Below are 14610 nucleotides of genomic sequence, written 5' to 3' on the forward strand. Positions count from 1 at the left end.
GAACTCTTTCTGCTGGACTCTGTGAAAGGGAATTGATACTTTAGTTGATTTAAAGCTTTGTTTATTAAATTAACTTCAATTGAAAACAAGTTCACTCAGAAATTTATCTACACAAAAATAACCAACAATAATCAATATAACAAATACAGTCAACCATATTCAGTTACAAGTGAGTTAGTTTATTCATTTCATTATTGCTGTCAACCTGTATAGGTCGTTTACTTAAGTTGACTTTTATTAGGGACATATCATTTAATATATTTTTGCATATATTTTGGTACCCCTGCAATGAGCAAGTTCAATTGTTTCAGTAACATTTTCCGGAAAGATACGAGAGATGAGATTGTTCATAGCAAATTGAATTGAACGAAATTGATGAATATATTTTCAGTTCAGTAAAAGGGAGTTGCAGAAATTGATATAAACATTAACACGTTAACGTTGAAAATGTGTTTATGGTTGTGCGGAAATTGAGTTCTCTCACAGATAGGTACCTCAAAAATAAGCGCACGTAAACCGAGGAAAATAGGAAACACACCAAATTGCGAATGTTCGAATTAAAACATTAAAAGTTAGATCTCCATAATCTCAAAAAGGTCAATGCTTACGATTTTTGTCTATCATAACTTCATTCATGTAATTTTAGTGGTCTGTGTTGAATATTATTTTTCATTTCGAAAATCATTACAAAGCTTTATCGCCAAAATTCCTATGAAGATCCAAAAAGATATATGTATCTCCTATTTTCAGTACGATTCAAACGAATCTTATGAATTGGATCTATATAATAATAATGTAGGTATAAGTCAAATAACCTTTTATTTCTATAAAAGTGTTCTTCTGACTTCCGCTTATATTGTAAATCGAATCGATATCAACTCGCTTATTTCAAATAAAGTACCTACCCTGTATATTTAGACATTCTAGAATATATTTTCGATTTCTACGTGGATTTTTCGTTGCATTACCAATACCTACCCCCAGTAGATTCAGAAATATTTCTAGTTGTCTGAATACAAACAGGGAAAGGCTTCTAAAAAACTGTGGATTTTTCGAAACCCCAACGCACAACTTTAGATATGTTCCATCAATTCAATTAACGAAAACGATTAAAATGTTGAATCGTAAACCTATTCAGGTATGCTGTACCATCATATTTTTAACAAAAATGGTCGATCAAGAAATGATCGGAATTGAAAAAATTTGATAAAATTTACAATATGTTTTTTTTAACTTTCGTTATCCGAAAATTTTACAGAAATAGAAAAATGATTTTCTTTTAAATCTGTCACTTGCCCAAATCCAGCAGTTGTCTGCCAGCATAATAAAGCACTATCACATAATAAGCACATTATTAATATCTAATAATTTATCTGACGCTCATCTGTTTTGCCCCTTCTATTTTTAGAATCATTTTCTCCAATTGGGGAACCATAAGAAATTACTATTTATGGAAACCCTATAACACCGTAGATGCTTTGGAATAATATACCCCAAAAAAATTGAGAAATCAACTCTAACCATGATTGAATAGGTGTTTTTGAGGTGTAATTTTGAGCTTTTGATCACATTTTTTTTGAAAATGTTTTTTTATCTTCATTGCATCATAATTCAAAAATTTGATCTGACGCTACTTTTCCCTGCAAATATCTTAAAAAAGGTATGTAGATGTGAGAATCTGAAGAATGACAGTATCTTATAATCTTCCTGTGAGAGCTTTCTATAAATTAACGTTGAAAACCTTTTCGGTAACTAAATTCGTGAAACAAATCTAAAATTGTTCGATTACAACTTTTATGTACCAACCAGTAAACATTACATTTCATCGTTAACGTATAAGTTCACTTATTCTTAATACTTCAACTCACTGATATTTATTGCACCAAATATATGTTCTATAAGTTGAAAGATAGATAGTTAAGATGTGATGTGAATAGGTTAAATGATTGTGAGCACCTTTAGTGCATTGGAGCAAAGTTTTCTTTAGACTCTGAATGTTTTGCAATAACAATATCCAATATTTTTTCATTAAATGATATGTTTAAATTTGAAATCATCAGAAATTTTCCATGTACAAGAAGAGAAAGTATTCACAGAATAGAATCTTCGGAAATATAAAACTATTATATTTGAAATCTGCATTTCATATAAAATTCTCACTAAGCAAAACTAATTAGCATCAACAATTTATTTTTTTTCAAATATAAACCTCTTTTTCATTTGAGTTTCGCTTTTAAAACACCATGATAAAGTGTCGAAAACAAACATTGCTTTAGAGGTTATAAAAACCTAATTGAATTGGTGTTTTCCGTGTTTAGCATAGCGTGTTTAGATTCTTTGAAGCTCCGAAGAAAGAGCAAAGGCAGAAGTGGTCAACTTTTCAAAAAAAAATGCATAGCGAAATTTCAGTACTAATTTCAGATCAGAAAAATTGAAATTCTAAATCACATTTCTGTTTATTATAATTTCCCGAATTGACTGAAGAGGGTTTTGAAAACAAAATGAATTTCAGTAGAGCCATGAGAATTTCAATTTTTCGGACCAATTGAAGCTTTCATTTCGACTCGAATTTATACAGATTTTTACATTTTCATTTTATATGTACAACTTTGCATGAATATAAAACATTACAATAAATTTGCACAACCTTTTACTCAGTTCGGAGAAATTTTCTCAAGGATGAGGAGAAATATTTGTGGGAAAGCGATGGATTTTCTAAAGATAGATTTTTGATTTTGTGAAAAAAAATACGGTTTCTCATTTGAAAATTTCACTAACTGTGTTCCCTAAAATCCTATAATCTAAAAACGTCAAATACCATTATATGAAATGCATTTGCTTCAGCAATTTCATTTGAGCTTTCTTGAATGCTACAATGAAGAAAAATCTTCACCTTCAAATTGTCGAAGGAGAATTTTTACAGCAAATGCAAATGCAGTTTTTCTAACTGTTATCGACATTTTTGCAGGCTCAGCATCAACTAGAAATTGACATAAAAATTGCCAAGAGTAATGTGAATATTCTTCTCAAGATATTTTCGTTTGCAATATCAATTAAATTTTGAATGGAACAATATATGAAATAACGATACTTAAATGTATTAATACAATTTTTCATTATATTGTAGGATAACGAAGATATGAGATGATTATTATTTCAAAATTTAAATTTTCAAATTATTTTCAATGTATATTATCGTTGGGTATTAGATTATTTTCTATTGTGTTAAGTGATAATATTATTTCTTGAGAGGAATATTTTTTAATTTCTCGTTGTTACGGAGTTATTTTAGAGTGGATGTGATTCATCTAGGGCAATTGCAAGAAGATTACAACTTACGTTAACTCTCTTCATCTACGCAAAAAACTTCATAAGCACAATTTTCATCAATATACTCCAGTGCTTGTAAACGCTAAAGGTATTCAATAGATTTTTTCGAGGACGGAGTAGCTTCTTCCATCATGTTCCCTGATTCTGTTGGACTAGAAGCTTGGCTTTCTGGTGAAGTCACTTTACTTCCTAGAGGCGTTGGAACCTGAGGGGCAGCTCCTTTAGTTCTACTTTTCGATCTTCTCTTCCTAAGTATTACTGGTCCTAAACCACTTCCTTCTGTGGTTTTCGTACAAAAATCTGTAGGTCGTTCGATTATTATTGTGGAAGACTTTTTCGGCTCCGAATCACCTTGAGGAGACTGAGAACTAGAACTGCTTTCTGGGGGTGTCAGCCTCCTTATAATTTCACTCAGCATGTCCTCCAATTTTCCCATTTTCTGGTTGAGTTTTTGAATTTCTAACTTAACATCTACTTTGAAGTCCATAAGATTAGTCATCAATTCCTTATATTCAGGAGGAGCAATGGGATCAGGAAGTGGTGTTTGATACATGGATGCTGTGGAGGGATCTCTTAGGCCACAATCGTAGCTCAACATTTTTCGGAGGGAAAGGTTCTTTGGTGGATCCAGTTCTACCATTTCGTCTATCGTATCTTGTCGAGTGATACCGGGACTGGAGGTAGAAGCAACTTTTTGCAGTTTTGGAAACACTTTGTTGCCGCTACCAGCAGCTGATTGACTTCCGGAACTTCCCGAAGATGACGAACTGGGGCGTTCTTTAGAATCTTTAGCACTGAGACTTCTTGTGAAACCCTGTGGTGGTAGGTTACTTCCTTCGCAACCAGAATCTAAACTAGCTGAACCTAAAAGTCTTCCCCATTTACTGGCTGGTCTTCCTGTTACAGGCCTAGCAACTGTTGTTTTGACAGCTCCACCGTTACCATTCTTCTCTGCAACTGCAGAGAGTTTGGTGGTAGGTATTGGTTTCGTATTCATTTTATCGGTTTCATCTCCTTTCTCAACATCTGAAGACTGTTGTGAATTTGACTGATGCTGAGACCTATCCCGTCTAAATTTGGAAAAAATCTTCCTGACTAGGTGATCTTGACTTTGGTCTAGCTGAGGTTCATTTTTTCTTCGTTCAGCTAATTCTTTTTCTCTTTTCACATCAGCTACTTTCCTAAATATAAGGCGATGTCTTAAATTATAGGTGAGTATTAAATTCCTTGCGAAACTATTAGCGAAAGCTTGATAAAAATCTAAAACTTCTAAGAGTTTATCTCTTTTAATAGTGTGTAAATCACAATAGGTTAAAGCACGAACGTTTGCGGCCGATTGCCCGACAGCGTTATCTTTCCAGAAAGAGTCACCAAACACATCACCTTTACCTGAAAGGAAAATAATATGTTTAAGTAGTTATCTTCTTCTTACGAACTTCAGAGTGTTTGATAAATGTGCCTCACCTAATATCGCAACAACTTCATCGTCTTGTATAACTTCCAAGGATCCTGTGACGATAAAACAGAGAGAATCAATCGATTCCCCTGTGTGGTAGAGGAGATCACCCGGAGCAGAATGTGACATAGTGAAATGCATCGCCAGAGCTCTGAGACAACCGTCTGATGCGAGTCGAAAAGCTGGATGTTCATTGAAAACTTTTCTGTTCAAATGAACGCAAATGTCAGCTTTCATGTCCTTTGGGCAGAAGTTCAGCACCTGAGGATAAAAGTTCAATGGGAGATTGCTGAATTGAATGGAATATTTTTCCTCTTTCAAAAATAAACCGAAATCACTCATGAATTGGACCTTTTATTCATCGGATGTAGATTTTTACGATCTCACAAGTTCGATGTGGATATCAGGGGTTTCAAAAATAAACCCCAACCACGCATGAATTGAAAATTTGAAACTTATATTCATTGGATGTAGATTTTTACGATCTCATGAGTTAGATGTGGATATAAAGGATTTCTTGCCTTCCATAAATTCCATGAAGTGAGTAATGAAAACTGATCATTCAAAAAGCACGCTCAAAAGTATTGTCGATAAAATTTTTTGATTCTTAGCACAAATGTGATTTATATTAAAACGAAGTTTGAACATGATATGTGATTTAGTTTATTTTGTCGATTTGAAATAATGAAATAATTTTAATATATTGTCAGACCTTTTGTTGACAATATTTTGCTACCATATCATTATTATCATGCAGTTTTACTTTTTAAAAAAAAAAAAATATTTCTGAAAATTATTCTACAAAAATACAGCTCGATGCCTGGCTACCTCATATATTTCGATTTGTACACCATAATCTTTCATATCAGTAGTTATTCATAAAAATTCTATACGTGTATTGTTCGGACAAAATATCTCTCTCACATTTTTACAATAGTGCCTTGAAACCATTCGAATACTGCTCAAATAAACAGAGATATAGGCATGATACAAGCAGATATGAATTTGGATGAAGTCGAAGCTTTTAAGAGGTTTATACCGTTTCAAGATCAGTTCAAAAATTAGTTTGCTTAGGCTAGAGACCATCGATTTATATGAGGTTTTCACTATCATTCATTTTAAAAAGTTCTTCATTGCAGAAAGTTCTTAACACCTAATTTTTTGGAATAAAACAAAGACAATTCTGTTTTTTTCTATAAAATTCATTTATAATGAATTTCTATTGGAGAATGTATAAAGCATGATATATTAGGTGTACAACTTTGCTTCCTCCATTTTGCAATAGATAGTTGTAGCGGTAAGTGCTGGTCGAAATTAATAGATCGTAGATGTCATACAATAAACTTAGGTATTTGTTAACATAACGCCATTGAAATATTAGTCGATTTGTGTCTGAATCATAAACTTATTGTCGATTACGAGCCAAACACTCATTATTTGCGGGAGGTTTTAATTTTCTGCTTTAATATGAATAATCTGCGGCTGAGGCTCATCGAAAGCTCTCAAATACCTATGGTGGGGCCGCTATTAGTGAAAGAACGTGCCGAGAGTAGTTTCAACGATTCAAGATTGGTGATTTCGACGTCGAATACTGGCATGACGGTGGAAGAGAGAAGGTTTTCGAAGATGCAGAATTGGAAGCACCATTTGATCAAGAGTCGTATTAAACGCAATGAAGATTTGTAGGATCATTGGGAGTGACGCTACAAGCCATTTCTAAATACCTGAAAGTCATGGGAATGATTCAGAAACAAGGAAATTGGGTGCCGTTCGACTTGAAGCCAGAGATGTTGAACGGCGTTTGTTTGCTTGTGAACAGCTGCTTGCAAGGCAAAGACGGAAGAGATTTATGCACCGCATTCTGACTGGAGAAGAAAAATGGGTTCATTAATCATTACGATAATCCCAAGTGCAGAAAACCATGGGGATATCCCGGCCATGCTTTCTCGTCGACGACCAAACTTAATATTTACGGTTCCAAGGTCATGCTTAGTATTTGGTAGGACCAGCTCTGCGTAGTGTATTATGAGTTTTTAAAGCCTATTGAAACAATCAGAGGCGATCCTTAAGACCAGTATGGCGGTGGAAGAGAAAAGGTATTCGAAGATGCAGAATTGGAGGCATTACTTGATCAAGACTCATGTCAAACGCAACAAGAATTGACAGGATCATTTAGAGTGACGCAACAAGCCATTTTAAAACGCCTGAAAGTCATGAGAATGATTCAGAAACAAGGAAATTGGATGCCGTAGAGATGTTGAACAGTGTTTGTTTGCTTGTGAACATCTGCTTGCAAGGCAAATACGGAAGGGATTTCTGCATCGCATTGTAACTGAAGACGAAAAATGGGTTCATTACGATAATTCCAAGCGCATAAAATCATGGGAACATTCCGGCCATGCTTCCACGTCAACGGCCAAACTGAATATTCACGGTTCCAAGGTAATGCTCAATATTAGGTGTGACCAGCTTGGCGTAGTGTATTATGAGTTGTTAAAATCGACTGAAGAAATCACAGGCAATCGTTATCGAACGTAATTGATGCGTTTGAGCCGAGTACTGAAAGACAAACAACCGCAAGACAACGAGAGACATCATAAAATGGTCAAGACATACTTGGACACGTTGAAATGGACAGTCCTACCACACCCGCCGTATTCTCCAGACTCTGCTCCCTCGGACCATCACTTGTTTCGATCAATGGCACACGGCTTGACTGACCAGCACTTATGAAGGCCTTATGAAGAAGTAAAAAATTGGATCGATTCGTGGATCGCTTCAATGGATGACCAGTTTTTTCAACGCAGGATTTGTACGCTGCCCGAAAGATGGAAGAAAGCAGTGGCCAGTGATGGACAATACTTTGAATCATGAATGTATAACCAGTTTTTTACAATAAAGCCTCGAATATCGGAAAAAAACGGCGGAAGCAAAGTTGTACGCCTATAAAGAGTAATAAAAGAATAAAGCTATTGATTTCATAAAATGACTCTAGAAGACAAACAACCCACATCGTAAGGAAAACAGACGTTTTATTGTTCATCTCTTGGGCCTAGAGTATTTCAAGTTATTCATTTGTAAACAAGTTCAACGAGAAAACACCCTCAGACACGAAAAATAAGTTATAAAATTCTATTTCTGTACCTTATCCTGATCTAGGCCTTTCGTCATAGCCCACGTTGAAACCACATAGTCCATTACTCTTTCCGATAAGGCCTTCGGAACTTCGTGTAATTTCATGAACTCCCTGACATTGTTCAGCATATCGTGGTATTTTGCTGTAGCAGATGTCATCTGCTGGATGATTGTTGTGACATGGCCAAATATGGTGGCGTAGAGCAAGGCTGCAGGAAAGAACCATAATTTTATCACATTCTCACTTGATAATATAATTGGAAAGTACTATTCGAAAAAAATATATAGATTGAAGAGAGAACATGATTAAATACATTTCAAGAAATATTGACAGCATTATATTATGAAGCCAACATTGTCAGCAAATTTTATGAGGGTAAAAAAACAGATTTTTACAAATATAGTTCTGTTATTTATATACTTACATAAATTGAACTAATATACTTCTTTACAAGGAGTATTTCAAATTATCTTACTATGTAAGTGAATGAATAAAAAAATTTTAATTTCAAAATGAAATAAAGCTTTCTTTAATTCTATATTTCCAAGTTTTTTTTTATTTGAAACATAAGAGTAGATAATTTATATATTTTGAATTTGTTGGAAGTCTTGATGAAATGAAAACAATATTATAAGAACTTTTTTCTCTCAAATACATATGTTAGATTATAATCTATAATATTCAACAATAACTATAGAGTAACATTTATTTAGTCAATTTTTTCATTTTCATTATGTTCAACAGAATTTCAAGTCATTCATTTGGTAATTATTCGTTTCACAAGCTATTTTTAATGGAAGATAGTAGTTGTTCATCTCATAACTCAATATCTAATGCCAATTGGTAAAAGTAATAAAACCAAAAGGAATAGTCAATAAAAATGAATAATGAACGAATATCAATTTTATAATTTTCTGGAAAATAAATTTATATTTATCTCAAAAATACACATATAGCCGACAATTACAAATATAAGGAAAGATTATCTTTCATATTAGCATTGAAAAAATATATCCCACATTGGTAAACTTAACTTGTCAGTGCTGCTGATTTAGTTCAGTTCAGATTCTCTTAACTTGGTTCATAAAATTGTGATTCAAAAGGTTATATTCGAAATGAGATGTGTACTTTTCTGAATGAAAGTAATGAAACTGATTAAATGAAACTTAAAATTTTCTTAGTAAGTGTAGCAAGCGAGTTACAACAATATTTTCTCCACAAGCATATGAAATGAATTGAAACTGAAAAGAATTGATTAATTATTCATTTACACATTGATGACAGGCGTATTTCTGTATGTCGTTAGCATAATTATCTCATCATTGGCGTTAATTGGGCGTTCGATGCATAGGAACATGACAGAATTTGATTTCTCTAATTCTGTCATTATGTGGCAAATCCGTTTATTCTGCCGTAAGTACCTTGTAGAACAGAATTGAGCAGGAATATCTCATCTATTCACACAGATTTCATTTCTATCTGTCAAATTTGTGATGAAGAAAACAGTTTGGCCCACCAACATTTTGTAATACGAAAAGTAGTAATCTAAATTCAGGAGAAGTTTTATTAATTTCAATAAAATTCAGTGAATTAGAGAAAATAATGTATAATACTCGTACAGAAACCTATCATTCACCATTTCGTGAAAGAATATCAATTCTTATGCCCTATGCACTATCATTCTTTAATACTTGCGTGCGGAAAAATCCTCTGCTATTTCTTTCCCACATTGTGTGGAAAAGTAACTTTTTCCGACTCAAAATGCGTGCAGGAAAAAGGTTGAAAGCGCACGCTTGTAGAAAAATATCATTTTACTTATCGAATTTATTGCGTAGTTCAAATAATACCAATTTTTGCTCATTCCTGAAAATGTTTTCACAAAAAAGTCAATGAGGCTAACGTTTTCCCTTGAATTATCCTAAACCAAAATATCATTTTTGAAATAGTCATTTCAACCGAAGATGTATGAAAAGCCAAAAAAGACTAAATCTATTCAATTCGATGCTTATCCCGATATCATATTCAGCCATATTTCTAGTCGTTTTTGATACAATTTCCACAATTTATATTCAAGGCTGAGTTAAATAAGCCATTTTCTATAGGTAACATATTTCATTCAAATAGCTCTAATAATTCTCGACGAAACTTTTAGAGGACGAATTTTTTCTATTCAATTTTTGCATTTCAGAACATGGTTTGAGAAAGGATATTGAAATACCTAAGATTTATTATACAGTGTTCCTAAATCGGAGATCTTAAGGAAAATGAGAGATTCAGTGGATAATTTCGAAGACAAACATAGGCTCGCAAACGCTTTGTTTTCGAGATACTGGGTGTTCCTTGTAGTCCTACTTTTTAGTGATGATTATACCAGTTAATCGACTCTTTATTAATCTTCGCTACAGATTGGGTTAATTAGTACCCATAATTATAATTCATTCATTCATCACAGCTTACTAATTGGATCTTTAAAATAATTCGGATTATCCTGAGGATTGCTAGAGATTTGTTAGAAATGTTTTCTCGACACCAACTACAAATCTACAAAAACCAAAGAGTGTAGTACTAGACCAAATTTTTTTCAACATTTTTCTAGCCTACCAGTGGTCCACTAAAAAAATTTGGAAAAAAGGAGTGGACACTGTTCCAGAAAAAAATTGCCCTGTAGATTTGCGTTCAAAATTAACAAATCACATGCTGAAATCTCCAAATTGGAATATCTATGCCAAATTCGAATTGAATATCTTCTAAAGGGAAGGTGAAGTCAGAAGAAAAATTAAAAACAAAATAAAATTTAAAATCTCCAACAAAATACCAGTCCCATGTTTATAGGAGTCATCTTTATTTGTTCCTCCAATTTAGGAACACCCTGTATTTATACACTGAATCAGTTCATCCATAGCTGGCCTTGAAAAATATAAAATCTAGGTACTCAAATGAAATTTGGTGTACGAAATCAATTGAGATGAATCACAAATACTAAAAATCAAGAAATTAAATTTGGACTTTTTTCTCAAAACTTTACAACAGGTCACCCAGGCCTATCATAAAAAAAGATTGTTGTTTACCCAACAACTGTAAGTTTCGGAGATACAGGGTGATCATTGAAAATTGGTCTAATTTTCTGGTACCCATAATTTTAAAATCAGCAGTCCAATTTTGTTCAAATTATGTGGATTTGTTCAATTCATACAACCCTTCATACCGTTTCATGTAATTTTAATATTCTATATCTATATCTTTTACATGTACATATTAGAGGAATATGGCTATTGCCTGAAAAAACATTTTCAATGTAATGAATTCAAATTTTACTTTGAATGGCACACTTCTTTCAAGAAAGTAGGAAACGAAAGTGTTCACGTTTAAGTTGATATATTTTTGAAATACAGTCCTGTTTTTATTTCTTTCTTGATAATATACGATGTTGTCAGCTGAGATTTTGAATTTTATTGCTTTCTGTTCAATATTTCTTCATTTTAAAAGCCTCAGTACCTACTGAGTGTTGTAACACGCTACGTTAAATATTGATTGAAAGTATGCAGATAATCAAACAGTGAATTCTTGCGAAACTAGAAATTGAATTTAGAACAAAATGACGTAACCATCTGTCAAAGTGAATTCGTTAGACTGAATATTTTTTTTTTCATGGCAATAACGGCATTTCTCTAATACTCTAACAGTCTTAGGATACACAAGCTACTTTTCTGAAAGGCCTGGATGACCTGCATTCACTATAGGCTATGGTCAATCATTCATGTTACACCCTGTATATCATCAAATTTATGAGCACTAACCAAGTCGATAAATAAACACATCCACGTTAATAACAAGCGTGGTTTTTATAAATCCACTTTTATTACCCTGACAGTGTAATTCCTGTCATCAGGGTTTTATGCAGTATGTTAATTCTTTGGTTTCGCATACTTCATCGAGAAGGGTAGAAACGAGTGAACGCAGCATAACAAATGGGTCCTAAATGTTAAGCAGCATATGAATCTCAGTTTAGGCGAGCAATTAGTTACCTATTCGCTGCGTGTTCAAAATCGATACTGCAGACCGAAACAGTCAACTTTATGGCAAAATTGAGTTCCGCCTGTAGATTACTCTATGAAGGAAATTGCTAAATCGAAGTGAAATTGATTTCGTGTCGTAATAAGCATATACATAGGTATACCTTAATAATATTATATAATATATATGGTATAGAAATAATGAAGAGTTGGTATATAAAGGTTTCCAATAAGAAGTTTCATTTCGAATAGCTCACTTTCTAGGCTCTCTCTCTAGTCGTTCCATCATTGCTGATGATCGTGATTCCCTCCAATACGCTCGGTCAGTTGTTTCCACCTCGCTCTATCCTCTGCATCTCGAAGAGCCTGAAAGAATGGGCGGGTCGTACTTTGTTGAACTTGGTCGGTCCATCTAGTCGGTGATCTACCTCTCGCTCTCTTACCCGGAACATTTCCCGACACAATTAGTTTCTCCAGGTTATCTCCATCTCGGCGGGCTATATGACCGAAAAACTGAAGAACGCGCTGCAAGCAGATGGACGATAGTCTGGTTCTTATCTTCAACTCACTTAAAATAGAAACGTTAGTGCGATGAGCTGTCCAAGGTATTCGCAGCATTCGCCTCCAACACCACAATTCAAACGCGTCAATTTTCTGACGTTCAGACGACCGCAGAGTCCAGGTTTCAGCACCATACAGGAAGACAGAGAAGACAAGAGCTCTAACAAGTCTCACCTTTACACTCTTAGAAATCGAGCGGTCTCTCCATACTTTAGTTAACCGGGTCATGGCGCTCTTTGCCATGATTATGCGCCTTCGTACTTCCGCTTCGCAGTTTCCATCACTAGTTATGGAAGAACCCAAGTAATTGAAACTGTCTACCAGGTCATATTGGCTCAGAAGGCCCGTCAACCGTAACGTGCCGAATCTATCGACTATCATTATTTTAGTCTTTATTTTATTTATTTTCAAACCGACATTGTTGCTCTCACATTCCACCCGTCTGAGAAGTTCCACCATCTCTTCTTCCGTCGCCGCTATGAGGGTGGTATCGTCAGCAAATCTTAAGTTGGTGATTTTTTTCCCGGCAATCGTTATGCCTCCAGACCATTCATCCAAGGACCTTCTCATCACAAATGAGCTGTCATCTTTTGACATTTGACGTAAAACCTACGTCATTATTAAAAATGGAAAGATACACGCTTCAACAACGCTATAAAATTATTGAAGTTTACTACAAAATGCTTAAAATTTTGCAGTCATAGTATACAAAACTAAAGCACCTTCGGATCGTCGTGAAGCACCTTCTCGACCAGCAATAGTAAAAGAGGTGAAAAAATTTGGGCTGTTGGGACAAGTTAGTGATGTAAAGAATTGAAACCGTGTGCTTTGGTTGAGACCAACTAAGAATATTGCTGCTATACCCCGTTTCAGGTTTGTCGATTCCTCCTCTATCTCGGAAATTAGGCATTCCTCAAACGACATTTTCATTTTGCATAAAGACTTTTAAACTGCAAGACAGCGCTACGTGCTACACAAGCAATGAAACAACCTCAATTTTACTAGAAAAGTTTCCTGGTCGTGTTATTACTCGAAGAGGTGGTTATAATTTGCCACCGAGATCGTGTGATTTAATACCTTTAGACTTTTTTCTTTCGGGCCCCGTGAAAGGTTAGGTCTATGCCGATTCTCCGATTCAAGACCTTAAAAATGGAATTTGTGAAGTTATCGAAGACATATAGCACCAAAGGCACGAATTGGTCATGGAAAATTCCATGAAAAGGATATGGTGCTGCAACCATATCCTGTGGCGGCCATTTAGCTAGCATACTTTCTTCTTTACAATGTAATTAACATGCATTGATTTACTTTGGAAAATACTCGTTCTTTAAAATCAAAATGAAACTTCTTACTGACAAGCCCTTTATATATAATATACATCGGAAAGTTCATATTTTTTTACATTCAATTTCAAGATGAAAAGTTCCTAGAAACTTGGCTGGGAAACTTTTGGTTAAAGCAAAGAGATTTATCTAATAAAAATAGATAGAGGGATTTTACGCAATTTTTACATGTCTCCAACATGTTTAGATAACGTTGTCGGATTGTGATATATTTTCCAATCCACAATTTTACTATATTCTTATGAATGTATATTATATTGAATGAAATGTATGCATTTGAGCGATTTCCGATTAAATATGCAAATGTGAATATTTGGAATGCGATATTTTTCTAATTGTCGAATTTATATATAATAAGCAGAATACTTATTATTTTCTGTATCTACCTGCTGAAATCCAAGATTTGGCAACTATTGCTCTCCTAGTGTCATCCGATGTTTCAAATCGTTTGGCGCGCTTAAGGTTTGTTTTCTGAATCTGTTATATTTAGGTATTCATCTCAATATATTTTGAGTTGATATGAAACTATGATTCACTAAGGGACATAAGAAATGGATTCTTCGTGGATAAACTTACGAATTGAGTGAAATATCGTATCACTGAATACTGATATGTTTTCATTTCCGCGCGCTTCATGTCAAATTTGATAATTCATGTTGGGAAGAAAATTTGCTTACTGAAAATGACTTATGCTTCCTCTTTCTATGTTTATTACTCTGAGGTTTAAAGCAACCATTAGGAAACTTCAAACTTTTTCGTCGCGGCTTTTAT

At 34.1% G+C, this 14610-nt stretch overlaps 1 protein-coding gene across 4 annotated transcripts in view; it reads right to left on the reverse strand.

Annotated features, from left to right (window-relative positions):
• Window positions 1–1372: 1372 nt before the first annotated feature.
• Window positions 1373–14610, reverse strand: part of LOC123684731 (potassium voltage-gated channel protein eag) — a 78405-nt gene continuing 65167 nt past the window's right edge. For all 4 annotated transcript variants that reach the window (XM_045624126.1, XM_045624123.1, XM_045624125.1 and 1 more), the window contains 3 exons: window positions 7931–8130; window positions 4795–5047; window positions 1373–4719 (listed from right to left, as the gene is read on the reverse strand). In XM_045624126.1, coding sequence (XP_045480082.1) covers window positions 3413–4719; window positions 4795–5047; window positions 7931–8130 — 1760 coding nt within the window. In that variant the 3' untranslated portion in view covers window positions 1373–3412. The remainder of the gene's footprint in view (window positions 4720–4794; window positions 5048–7930; window positions 8131–14610) is intronic.

This window comes from Harmonia axyridis, chromosome 7 (assembly GCF_914767665.1).
Source record: "Harmonia axyridis chromosome 7, icHarAxyr1.1, whole genome shotgun sequence".
Taxonomy (NCBI): domain Eukaryota; kingdom Metazoa; phylum Arthropoda; class Insecta; order Coleoptera; family Coccinellidae; genus Harmonia; species Harmonia axyridis.